General features: G+C 39.7%; 1 protein-coding gene and 1 pseudogene across 4 annotated transcripts in view; both read left to right on the top strand.

Moving 5' to 3' along the window:
* Nucleotides 1–13,238, top strand: part of JAM2 (junctional adhesion molecule 2) — a 78,544-nt gene that overhangs the window by 37,469 nt on the left and 27,837 nt on the right. For all 3 annotated transcript variants that reach the window (XM_025380111.1, XM_025380112.1, XM_025380110.1), the window contains exon 2: nucleotides 10,297–10,362. In XM_025380111.1, coding sequence (XP_025235896.1) covers nucleotides 10,297–10,362 — 66 coding nt within the window. The remainder of the gene's footprint in view (nucleotides 1–10,296; nucleotides 10,363–13,238) is intronic.
* Nucleotides 4,161–5,593, top strand: LOC112620990 (annotated as a pseudogene). Its single transcript, XR_003118636.1, has one exon. The product of XR_003118636.1 is annotated as a thioredoxin domain-containing protein 9 pseudogene (transcript).

Here is a 13,238-nt window from a genome sequence, read left to right as displayed (position 1 = left end):
GAAGGAAGGAAGGAAGGAAGGAAGGAAGGAAGGAAGGAAGGAAGGAAAGGAAGGAAGGAAGGAAGGAAGGAAGGAAGGAAGGAAGGAAGGAAGGAAGGAAGGAGAAAGAGAAGGAAGAGGAGGAGGAAAAAGGGGAAGGAAGGAAGGAAGGAAGGAGGGAGGGAGGGAGAGAGGGAAGGAAGGAAGGAAGGAAGGAAGGAAGGAAGGAAGGAAGGAAGGAAGGAAGGAAGGAAGGAAGGAAAGAAAGAAGGAAGGAAGGAAAGAAAGAAGGAAGGGCGGGCGGGCTACACACTTTTAAACAACCAGATCTCAGGAGAACTCACTCACTATCATGACAACAGTACCAAGGGGATTGTGTTAAGCCATTCATGAGAAACTGCTCCCATGATCCCATCACCCTCCACCAGCCCTACTTCCAGCATTAGGAATTACAACTGAACATGAGATTTGGGTGGGACGCAGATCTAAAACATATCAGTATAATAATTGTCTTTCAGTAACTATCAAAACCACATGGCCGTAAATTTTTATTTTTATGAAACTTATGATATAATTGATACCCGTAGTTTGTATAACTTGCTTTTATACATGATACTGTGGTACTATACTTTTAAAGCAGGTGGCCGGGTGTGGTGACTCACGCCTGTAATCCCAGCACTTTGGGAGGCTGAGGTGGGTGGATCACGAGGTCAGGAGATCGAGACCATCTGGCTAACACAGTGAAACCCCGTCTCTACTAAAAATACAAAAAAATTAGCTGGGCGTGGTGGCAGGCACCTGTAATCCCAGTGACTTGGGAGACTGAGGCAGGACAATGGTGTGAACCCAGGAGGCAGAGCTTGCAGTGAGGCGAGATCGCTCCACTGCACTCCAGCCTGGGCAACAGAGCCAGACTCTGTCTCAAAAACAAACAAATAAACAAACAAACAAAATCTTTGGGCCGGGTGCACTGGCTCACATCTGTAATCCTACCACTTTGAGAGGCCGAGATGGGCAGTTCACTTGAGGTCAGGAGTTTCAGACCAGCCTGGCCAACATGGTGAAACCTCGTCTCTACTGAAAATACAAAAATTAGCCAGGTGTGGTGGCGGGTGCCTGTAATCCCAGCTACTTGGGAGGCTGAGGCAGGAGAATCACTTGAACCCAGGAGGTAGAGGTTGCAGTGAGCCAAGATCGCACTACTGTACTCCAGCCTGGGTGACAGAGAGAGACTCTGTCAAAAAAAAAAAAAAAACTTGTATAACACTTCTCCAGTTTTTCCTTGTCATGTTTTCAATTAAAAGTGTTAATTTAAATAACACCTTTTTAGTAATTTTAAAATTGTAGCAATGTAAAGTAAATATTGTTAGTCAAACCAGACTATCTTCGATGAGTAATAGAGAATACAAAAACTTTTGTTCTTAAAGTTGGGAGGAAAAGAAACACAAAAGGTTTCATTTGACTGGGAATTATTTGACTTGGAGTTGTTAGCAGTTATGAAAATAATCATCTCTTCACCTTATTTTATGAACTTCTGCCAGTGCTTTTGGAACATGTTCATAACTATTAAAGATGTTCTGAGGCTAACTTTAAGACAATTGTTGACCTCAACCAGCAGGCCTACATGACCATTTTCTTTTGTTTATTTTCCTATTTAATTTATTCTGGAAAAGTGAAGAAAAAATAAAAATCACTTCAAGAAAGCAGCCAACAGGGGCAAAACCTAACATCTGCTAGTGATATGTTGATATAAAATCCAACATTTTGTTTTTATAAAGAGAGTTATTAGGCACAAGTTTTTAAAAAAGGAACTCTAGAAAGGCTAAAACAAGGTAGAAATCTTGTAATAAATAAACTTTTTAAATTTAAAGATTCAGAGCTTTCTGTTCAAATAAGTTCCACATAAGTGACCACACATTTTAAATATTTTTACTTAATTTGTTGGTAAACCCTGAAATAAATAGAATTAGATGAAGAAAGGTAGCTAGAAGGAGAAGATACTTGAAATCACAAAAGGCCGGGCGCGGTGGCTCATGCTTGTAATACCAGCACTTTGGGAGGCCGAGGCAAGCAGATCACGAGGCCAGGAGATTGAGACCATCCTGACTAACATGGTGAAACCCTGTCTCTACTAAAAATACAAAAAATTAGCCGGGCGTGGTGGAGGCGCCTGTAGTCCCAGCTACTCGGGAGGCTGAGACAGGAGAATGGCGGGAACCCGGGAGGCGGAGCTTGCAGTGAGCCGAGATCGCGCCACTGCACTCCAGCCTGGGCCACAGAGCGAGACTCCGTCTCAAAAAAAAAAAAAAAAATCACAAAAATAGGTACAATGTATATTTGGATGACGGCTACACTAAAAGCCCAGACTTCACCACTACACAATATACCCAGGTAACAAAACTGTACTTTTGCCCCTTAAATTTATACACACAAAAAGAAAAAAATACATGGAAATAAATATTCAGCTACTAAGAAATACTACTGATAATTAATTTATTAAAGCTAATGCCCTTTATAATTTTTTGCCTACATACTTTTGCCAATTCAACTAATCCTCTTTTTTAACATCTGTGATGCATTATTTTTCTGTTCAAATATTATTATACACATGAAAAATGTACAAGGGAATTAACAAAATTCCTGAAGCTAACAGCTGTTATTTTTCACAGAACTTTTATAGTAATTTTTGACAATTTAAGAAATGTTCCTTAAAGGAAATTTTAACAAGTAGAAAACTGGAATTGAGAAAGAGAAAATGATTTTATTTCTCAATGATTCCTGAAACCCAGTTCCTGAATCTTCTAATCTCAGATTGTACTAAAGTTTGCCTGAAATGGAGGAAGGCTAGAACCTACTGAAGAAAATAAACATTCTCTGTAGGCAGTGTGGTGTTTGAAAAGTTCAAAGGTATGATGATACGGAGGGAACAAAGATTATCTTTTCCTATTTTGCCCCAAGGTTTTCCTCAACTGGTTTCCAGGGAATTTGAGTTTTCATTGTTTTGTCTAAAAAGTGAACTAAAATACTTCAAATATCCCAAGAATTGTCAGTCATAAGTAGAGTTTCTCTGAGGGCATTAATTCACACATTGCTAAAGGGACAAAGAGACTTCTTCAAAGTATACTTCGAAAGTTTCACAGAATAATGGTTTGGCATTGGAATCACTGGCAAAAATATTCAGAGATTTTGTCATTAAAAGTAGCAGTAGGCCAGGTGCGGTGGCTCATGCCTGTAATCCCAGCACTTTGGGAGGCCAAGGCGGGTGAATCATTTGAGGTCAGGAGTTCGAGACCAGACTGGCTAACATGGTGAAACCCCACCTCTACTAAAAATACAAAAATTAGCTGGGTGTGGTGATGTGCGCCTGTAATCCCAGCTACTCAGGAGGCTGAGGCATGAGAATCACTTGAACCCAGGAGGTGGAGGTTGCAGTGAGCCGAGACTGCGCCACTGCACTCCAGCCTGGGCAATAGAGTGAGACTCAAGTCTCAAAAATAAAAAAATAAATAAAAGAAGGAGTAAAGCAACAAGAACATTGAAGGTCCTGTCCTTTCTCCAGCTCACTGAAGAGGATTCTGGCTTGGTCTCCTGTCTCATTCCTTCCTCTGCTCTCTGAAGATTCAGACTCTATCTTTGGAGTCTATAAAATAACATGTGAGAAGCAGAAGAGAAACTAGGAAAGAAAGGAATGCAGGAGAAGAAAGGGATATGGGGGAAGAGAAAAGAAAGAAAGAATAGCTGCTATGTGATCAAAGTGTACGGAAAAGGATATTTTAAAAGATGGCATGGACCCCTTTCATGGTTCTTGGTTCTTGAAATATACAAGCAGAAGAGTCCTTTTGAAATTACTCCTTGGTGGACCTGACACCTCTCGAGGATTGAGCCATATGGGTCACTATTTTCTATGGACATATTTACAGCTGTCAATAGAAATCAGTTGAGTCCTGTACTCTTCACATAGATACCATGTTTGCCAGTTTCCCTGTTAAATATGTTAGCCATTTAGAGATATTGAACCTGCATATCACTGGTTTTCCTGTTATACTAGAAATCAAGTAATTTGTGTCCCATAGACTTTTGCAAATTAAAAAAAAAATTTTGTTAGTCGCTGTGTTGCCCAGGCTGGAGTGCAGTGGTGCGATCATAGCCCATTGCAGCTTCAAATTCCTGTGCTCGGCAGCCGCCAGCAGCTACTGCAAGGCAAAAGCCTGAGTGGACCTCTCTTTTGAAACTGCCGCTCTCTTACTTCTCAGACATTACTGAGAGCTCAGCACCCAGGCTGAGCTCTGCACCGTTCAGAAGAACGGAAGCTGATGCATCTGTTGACATGTTTTCCAAAGTCCTGAAGAATCAGCTGCTTCAGACTACCAAACTAGTGGAAGAACATTTGGATTCTGAAATTCAAAAACTGGATCAGATGGATGAGGATGAATTGGAATGCCTTAAAGAAAAGAGACTTGAGGCACTAAGGAAAGCTCAACAGCAGAAACAAGAATGGCTTTCTAAAGGACATGGGGAATATAGAGAAATCCCTAGTGAAAGAGACTTTTTTCAAGAAGTCAAGGAGAGTGAAAAGGTGGTTTGCCATTTCTACAGAGACTCCGCATTCAGATGTAAAATACTAGACACACATCTGGCCATATTGTCCAAGAAACATCTCGAGACCAAATTTTTGAAGCTGAATGTGGAAAAAGCACCTTTCCTTTGTGAGAGACTCTGTATCAAAGTCATTCCCACACTAGCACTGGTAAAAGACGGGAAAACACAGGATTATGTTGTTGGGTTTACTGACCTAGGAAATACAGATGACTTCACCACAGAAAGTGTAGAATGGAGGCTCGGTTGTTCTGACATTCTTAATTACAGTGGAAATTTAATGGAGACACCATTTCAGAACCAAAAGAAATTTGGAACAAACTTCACAAAGCTGGAAAAGGAAACTATCTGAGGAAAGAAATATGATTCAGACTCTGATGATGATTAAAGCTCTGTAATTCTTTGTAAATTGTCCTTTTTTCCACTTCAGATTTAAATGTGTTTTTTAAATTCTATTAATGTCTGTACATTGGTCATCTAAATACTCATATTCTCAAGTTTGATATAGTTGTATCACATTGAAAGGCCATCATGTTTACGTTGAGGAAAACTTCTCAGTTCTTAAATTATCTGGGAAGGGTCTGGATTCTCTATTTTTGAGATTGACTTGATCACAATATGATTCTTACATCTTTATACCATTTACAATTGTGGTTTTGATCTCCAGAGCTAGAAATTCAAAAACTATTCCAGGACTAATTCTTAATTGGCATTATTTATACAAGAGATCAAGTAACATTTGCTGGCGCAGTACTGCACTTGTAAATGAATTATAAACACTCTTCTGGAATATATTTAAATAAACATTAAAGAACCGCTTATTAATTCTGGACACTGCATGTTGATGTTGAATCAACTGATGCCAGCAGAAAGCTATTTTGATTTGTGAACATACTGCCTTATTTAAAGGGTCCTGATTGCTTGTATTTTAAGACATTCGTTAAAAAGAAATCAGGAAACACTTTTGAAATAACAGCATAAGGAACTTCACTATCTCTGCTCAATAAAACACCTGTAATTGGAAAAAAAAAACAACAACAACAACAAATTTCTGCGCTCAAGTGATCCTCCTGCCTCAGCCTGCCAAGTAGCTGGGACTACAGGTAGGTGCTACCATACCCAGATAATTTTTAAAACTTTTTTTGTAGAGATGGGGGACATCACTATATTGCACAGGCTGGTCTTAAACTCCTGGCCTCAAGTGATCCTCCTTCCTTGGCCTCTCAAAGTAGTTTTGCAAATTTTAACTTCACAATTAGATTTGCTGTCCAGGCTTTTAAGGAAAAAAGAAAAATCTCCAGAATAGCATAGGAGTGATAAAATCTAGCACAATGGAAGACAAATTTACATGTTGGTATATAGAGATGAATAAATCAAAGAAGAGATGTCATGTCATATGAAAGATTCCTTTCTCCTTTCCAGGAGTATAATCAATTATCTTTCATAGTTATACAATTCTGATTTTATAGGAACCTTTCAGAATCCTAGAATTCATGATTCTTTGGCATTCTTTATAGTCTATTGGTTTATTCCTGTTCCTGGTTGTTCAGACTGGTCTAACTGGAAGTCTAGAGCAATGGTTCTCAACCAGGAGTGAGTTCTTTACCCCCATGTCTCAGGGGACATTTGCTAATGTTTAGGTACATTTTTAGTTGTCATCACTTGGGGCGTGCTGATACTGGCATCTAGTGGGTAGAAGCCAGGGATACTGCAAAACATCCTACAGTGCACAGGACAGCCCCCTGCAACAAAGAATGATTGGGTGCCAGACATCAATAGTGTCAAGATTAAGAAACCCTTACCTAGACCTCCCCTCTGGGATTACCCTGGTGTCCTACTTTCCTAGTTCAGCCTCTTAGCTTCCACCTTTCTCTTGTGCTCCAGAGCCAGTCTTTTGCCTTCATTCTAACCACCAATTTCTCAAACTCTCCTGTCTTCATTGGACTAATGAACCTTTCCTCCTGGCATCTTTGTTAATCTGCAATCCTTGCTCGTGTTCATCTTGGGGCACGGTGTGGGCCTAGTATACCACAGTAATTAACTATGTGGGCTTTAGGTACTGACTGAGTCCAAATCCAAACTCCACCACTTACTTCTTATATAACCGTGGCCAAGTTTCTTACTCTCTCTGTGCCTCAGTTTTCCCACCCTCAAAAACGTGAGCAAAAATGGTACCCTGCCACAGAGAATTTTAAGAGTCAAATGAGTTAATACTTGTCAAGCACCAAGTGCTTAATAAATTTTAGCTATTATTATCCTTTCTCAAGAGTCCATCAAGGTCTTTGTCCTCTAAGTTACTTCCTTCTCTGTACTCCAAGTCCAGAAAGCAGGTGTAATTTGCTCATGATGGTTTCTCTTAAATGTTTGCCTAAATTCTGAATGTTTTCCATTACTCTAATGGCTGGGACTTTTGACGTGGAAAGGCAGGAAATACCCTATTTTTCTCTCTCAAGTTTGGCTGTCCATATCCCTTCCCTGAGCACTTTGTGGCATAAAGGTGGGAGATGGGAAAGACAGGGAAGGAAAAATACTTCAAAACATTTTCTTGGATGACTCGCAATTCTTAGTCTATAGATGGAAGCTGATGAATGAAGGGATGAGAAGATGGATGCGTCATGGGCAGTACCTAAGTTTCTGGTGTGAGTGGCCACATGGAATGTGATGCTTTACACAGGGATGAGATTTGCAGAAATAGTACAAAGTTTGGGGGCAAGCTGATGAGTTTTGCCCATGAGTTTGTGGTAATTGTGGGAAATGGAAATACAGATGTCCAGCAGAAAGCCGGCCTCACAGATTTAATTTCAAGAGAGATTGGAGCTGGAGATATGGAGTTACAACTTTTTAGCAAATAAATGCTAGTTGGCTCAATCAGAGTATAAAATACTCTATAAAAAGGAGCTAGTTTAGTCAGAAAAGCAGTTTATGGATGGATGGATGGATGGATGGATGGATGGATGGATGGGCGGGCAGAACAAGGAGGAAGAAGAACTCACAAAGCAGACAGAATGAAGTACTAGGATCAGAACAGAAGGACAAAGACTAGGAGAGAATCAAGTTACAGAATACAAGGGAGTCAACAGAGTCACATGTCATAGAGAGGTCAGGTAAGATATAGACTGAAAAGTGTCCATTAGATATGCCAACAGATAGGTCATTGTCGTCTTAATGAAAACAGGGTCAGTAGACCACAGGAAGACAGAGGACAGATGGTAGCATGAGTGGAGAAATAGCATTTCAAATAAATTATAGAAATATATAGTCAATAAATAACCTTCTTTAGCTTTTCATGATAGGCTTAATTCAGTCTTACCTTATATCATGTATAATTTTTTGGGTGAATAATGAAGGAGAGCAGTTGGATTGTTTTGCCTAAATTGTTTTCTTGAGATGACCATTGTATTAGTCTGTTCTCATTCTGCTAATAAAGACATACCTGAGTCTAGGTAATTTATAAAGGAAAGAGGTTTAATTGACTCACAGTTCAGCATGGCTGGGGAGGCCTCAGGAAACTTGCAATCATGGCAGAAGGGGAAGCAAATACATCTTTTTTCATATGGCGGCAGCAAGGAGAAGTGCAGAGTGAAGGCAGGGAAAAAGCCCCTTATAAAACCATCAGGTCTCATGAGAACCCACTCACTATCACGAGAACAGCATGGTTCAATTACCACCCACCAGGTTCCTCCCACAACACATGGGGATTATGGGAACTACAGTTCAAGACAAGATTTGAGTGGGGACACAGTCAAACCAGATCAACCAACAATAATGCTTTGCATTATTCTGACTTTGAAACAATTAATACCAATCCAATATTGTATACTTACAACACTTACCCTAAAGAATTGCTTGCCTTCAGGAACTCTTCCTCAGTGTCAGTTTGATCTGACCTCATTTACTGGACTTTTCTTATTAGTATACAATAAGGAATGAGCTGATTTATTCAACAAACATTTATTGTGGCTTGCTTTATGCCAGGCACTGTTCTGAGTGTTTGGGTTAATTTCAGAGAATATAACAGGCAACAGTCTTGCGCTTGTAGCATTTATATTTTAGAGATGTATACTTATAGGAAAATATTTAAATTATTTTTAAACGTGGTCATTACACTGGAGTATAGAATGACATCCATAAAGAAAGTGATTTAGATCAAAGATGGAATTACAAAGTTTTATTGATACTTTCTGATACTTTCTTCTTTAGTACTAATAATGCCTACCACACCAGGTTACTTTGAATATTGAATTTTACAGCATAAAAGCAAGTATGTGAAGGTGAAATGGGAGAGTTCCCTGATCCCCCTCGCAGGACGTGCGACAGGGGTGTGGCTCACCTTTTCAGTGGCCGCTGCTTGAATCCCTGAGGGGAGGGGCAGCTGCAGATGAACAGGTGCAGGAGCCCAAGTGGGTGTGTGTTACCATGTGCCCTTTCAGCCTTGCCATCCACAGATGGCCTGAGTGTTAACCAGCTCAACGGACCCTCTGCCTTTTCGTGTGGGCGGAGGGCCAGTGTGACAGCTTTCTGTATCCTGAGCTCTTGCCCAGTATCCCAGAAAAATCAGGTCACACAAGGGGTTAAAGGATGAATGCAGGGTTTTATTGAGTGGTGGAGGTAGCTTTCAGCAGGATGGATGGGGAGCTGGAAGAAGGGATGGAGTGGGAAGATGATCTTTTCCTGGAGTTTGGCCATCCAGAGGCTGAACACTTCTCCGACCACCCCCAGTCGAACTGCTCTCAGTGTTCAGACGTCTCTTCTCTTCTATCTTTCTCTGCCCTGTTGTTCCGCCATTTGTCTGCTTGTCTCCTCGTCTCCTTGCCTGCTCATCTGCTTCTAGAACCTGGGGTTTGGGGTTTATATAGGTACAGGATAGGGGGCATGGTGGGACAAAAGGCAACTTTTGGGGCATGAAAACAGGAATGCCTGTCCTCTTTTAGGGTAGCGGGTCTCCAGGCCTCAGGGTAGGGCCTTTGCCAAGGAACTGCCCTCTCCTACCCAGCACTTTTCTGTCTCCTATCTGTATCAAAGGTGCCTTTTTAAATGAAAATTTCTGTGTTAGTTTAAGGGAGTGGTAATAAGCAACAGCAGCATCATGTAACTATTAGATCACAGTAGCAGTAGCCACCATAGTAGTTACTTTAGTCTATAGACCAGTTCTCAAAAATCATTGAAATGTTTTGGGGGAAAAAAATAAAGATGTTCTGCTTGAATTTTTCATAATTTCATATAAAACTTATATATATTATACTATATATATATACAAATTTCATCAAAAGTATGTAAAATGACTCATTTCTATATGACATAGGTATTGTCGGGGATAAATTCATAAAGCTATTTATATGTTTAAATAAGCACTAAGAAGAATTAGCTGTTATTTGTGAGGCAACACCATGTGACACTAGACTGCATATTAAGCTGAATGAAGGATGTAAGACATTTTTCAATGATTGGGCTGGCAAGAGCGTGTTGTCTGTGGTGGGGTCCAAATAGATACAAGGATTCTACTTTGGGAAATGCTTAAAGGCCAAAACTACAATCTAGAAAATAAATATGTATAGTTCTGTTTGCTTTTTCCTATTTTGATACTTTAAAACTATGTGTTATGAATTGGGCAAAACTGTCACCAAACTTTAGGACAGTTTTCTTGAATATTGCATTCCATTCAGACATTTGAAAGTGAATTTTTGTTCATTTTTAATTATCCTGTCTGTTTTAATCTTTCAGATCATAAGGCCTATGGGTTTTCTGCCCCAAAAGATCAGCAAGTGGTCACAGCAGTAGAGTACCAAGGTACAGTATCTTACTGATTTTCACAGGCTGCATTGTTGAAATAACTCATGAGAGTGACTCATGTGATGTGATTTTCTATTTGTTGGGATTCTCTGCCTTATCTTCTACTAATTCCTCTGCCTGAAATGCTGCTTCATGCTGACTCCACCTCAAGAACATTTTCTCCACCTCCTCAGTGGACATTTTGGACATTCAATAAAAGACTGGATGTACAAAGCAGGTCTCCTATTACTTACATTATCTGCAACAAAGCAATCTGATTTGTGAAACTGGGAGATGGAGAGCTTGGAAAGTTTCTAGCCAGCTAGATATGAGAAATAGAAATGAACACAAACCCCTCTGTGTGTATTTAAGATGATATTAATATAGCTTACTTTGGGGCACCATTTTATCTATTTTAGCTTCTTTAAAATGTTTATAAGGAGGAGTCAATTTAAGAGTATAAAGTTTCTGTTTTGCAAGATAAAATAGTTCTGGAGATTGTTATATGTGCAACAATATACTTAATACTGCTGAACTATACAGTTAAAAATGGTCAAGGTGGTGAATTTTATGTTTATTTTGCCACATTTAAAAAATTGTCAAAAGAAACTAGTAACCTATATATGGGCTTTTTAATAAGTTTTTGTTATTGTTGTTGTTGTGTTTTGCTTTATTTTGTTTGAGACAGGATCTCCGTCTGTCACCCACGCTGGAGTGCAGTGTGGTATGATCTCGGCTCACAGCAACCTCCACCTCCAGGGTTAAGTGATCCTCCCACCTCACCCACCCAAGTAGCTGGGATTACAGGCGCAGGCCGCCATGTCTGGTTAATTTTTTGTATTGTTTTGTAGAAACAGGGTTTCACCATGTTGCCCAAGCTGCTCTTGCACTCCTGGGCTCAAGCAGTCTGCCCACCTTGGCCTCCCAAAGTACTGGGATTACAAGCATGAACCACCATACCTGCCCTATAAGTTTATTTCAAATATTGACCACCTACTACTTTTCCAAAGGATCCTTTATCTTTTATATAATTAATAATATTGGGCAATCAGAAGAATTGCTATTTCTTAAATTTAATATTTGTTTAGGCCATTAAGAAGCGGGTCCTAAATGTCTGACCTCTCATCGTCAGGTTTGTCTTAGGTTCCTGGAGCTGGAGAAAGATAAGTTTGAAGGAAAGAGATAAAGATGAAAGTAAAGGTCTGGAGTGGGGGGGGAATTAAATGAGTTAATATTCACATAGTGCTTTCAACAGTGCTAACACATAATACAAATTATATGTGCTTGTTAAGTAAAAATATGCTGTGGTAAGAATCAGTCCTGGCTGGGAGTGGTGGCTCATGCCTGTAATCTCAAACTCCTGAGGTCAGGAGTTTGAGATCAGCCTGGAAAACATGAAGTCACTGTTTCTATAAAAAACAAACAAATTAGCCAGACATGTGGCACACGCCTGTTGTCCCAGCTACTCAGCAGGCTGAGGCAGGTGGGTGGATCACTTGAGTGCAGGAGTTTGAGGCTGCAGTGAGCCATGATCATGCCAGTGCACTCCAGCCTGGGCAGCAAAGTGAGAGATTGTCTCAAAACAAAAACAAAAACAAAAACAAAAAACAAAAGGCCAGGCACGGTGGCTCGTGCCTGTAATCCCAGCACTTTGGGAGGCTGAGGCAGGTGTATACCTGAGGTCAGGAGTTCGAGACCAGCCTGGCCAACATGGTGAAACCTTGTCTCTACTAAAAAAATTAGCCAGGTCTAGTAGCGGGCACCTATAATCCCAGCTACTTGGGAGGTTGAGGCAGGAGATCGCTTGAACCTGGGAGGCAGAGGTTGCAGTGAGCCAAGATTACACTACTGCAATCCAGGCCTGAGCAACAGACCGAGACTATATCTCAAAAATAAATAAATAAATAAATAAATAAAATAAAAAATAAATTAAAAGTTCATCATTAAAAAAATGAGTAACTTAACAAATTACTTCAACAATTATTAGGTTAACTAGGTTCTCTTAAGTTCTAATATTTTATATGCTTAAGCTATAGAACACTCCGGTATGAGTTAGTTTTAAAGGAGAGAGGTGGGAAGAGGAAATTAATGATTGAGGGAATTTGGGACTATGGAACACCTCCAGGATGGATAAACAGGGCTGGGTGAGACGCCAGAACAGAAGCTGGAAAGGCCACAAGGGTAAGCACAGAGTGAGGGAGGGGAAAATGGACCAGGATGTCCCCGAGGGACAAAGGAAGTGAAGTTCAGTTCTACTTCTCACTTCCACGGAGGTTCTTAATACTGGGTCCAACTGGGAACAATGAATGTATATCCTCTCGCGTCGTATCTGAGTTAGGACACCAAAATTGTATTATTTAACCTTACATTATGTTTTAAAACTGTATCAAGGTGAATTTTACATAACCTGAAATTCATAGTCTTTAAGTGAACAATTCAGTGGCATTTGATAGATTCAGTTTTGTGCAACCACCACCTCTGCCTAGTTCCAAAATATTTTCATCACTCCAAAACAAAACCCTGTGCCCATTTACATTACTTTTTAATGCATGTTTTATTTTTAATATAGAAAATCCTTTCATAATGTATTGCAATCAAATGTTAATCTTACTCCAAAATAAGTGTTTTCTTTCATCTCACCTCTTTTTAATTAAGAATTTCATTTTAATTCTATTGTATATGTGTCCCCATCATTCCAGCTTGGCTCTTCATAAGGCATAAATACATTTCTGTGTCTTCTACATTTTAGTCTTAGGACTAAATGCAGTAACTTAATTTTGCTGTAAGTCTATAATATTTTATGATTTGTATATATGTGTATGTGTGTTTCACCCAATTTTTTCATTTGTTATGTCTTGTTTCTCCGAGGTCAAGAAATTATGAATTAATTCCTT

This window comes from Theropithecus gelada, chromosome 3 (genome assembly GCF_003255815.1).
Source record: "Theropithecus gelada isolate Dixy chromosome 3, Tgel_1.0, whole genome shotgun sequence".
Classification (NCBI taxonomy): Eukaryota; Metazoa; Chordata; class Mammalia; order Primates; family Cercopithecidae; genus Theropithecus; species Theropithecus gelada.
This window is presented reverse-complemented; position numbering and strand designations above follow the sequence as displayed.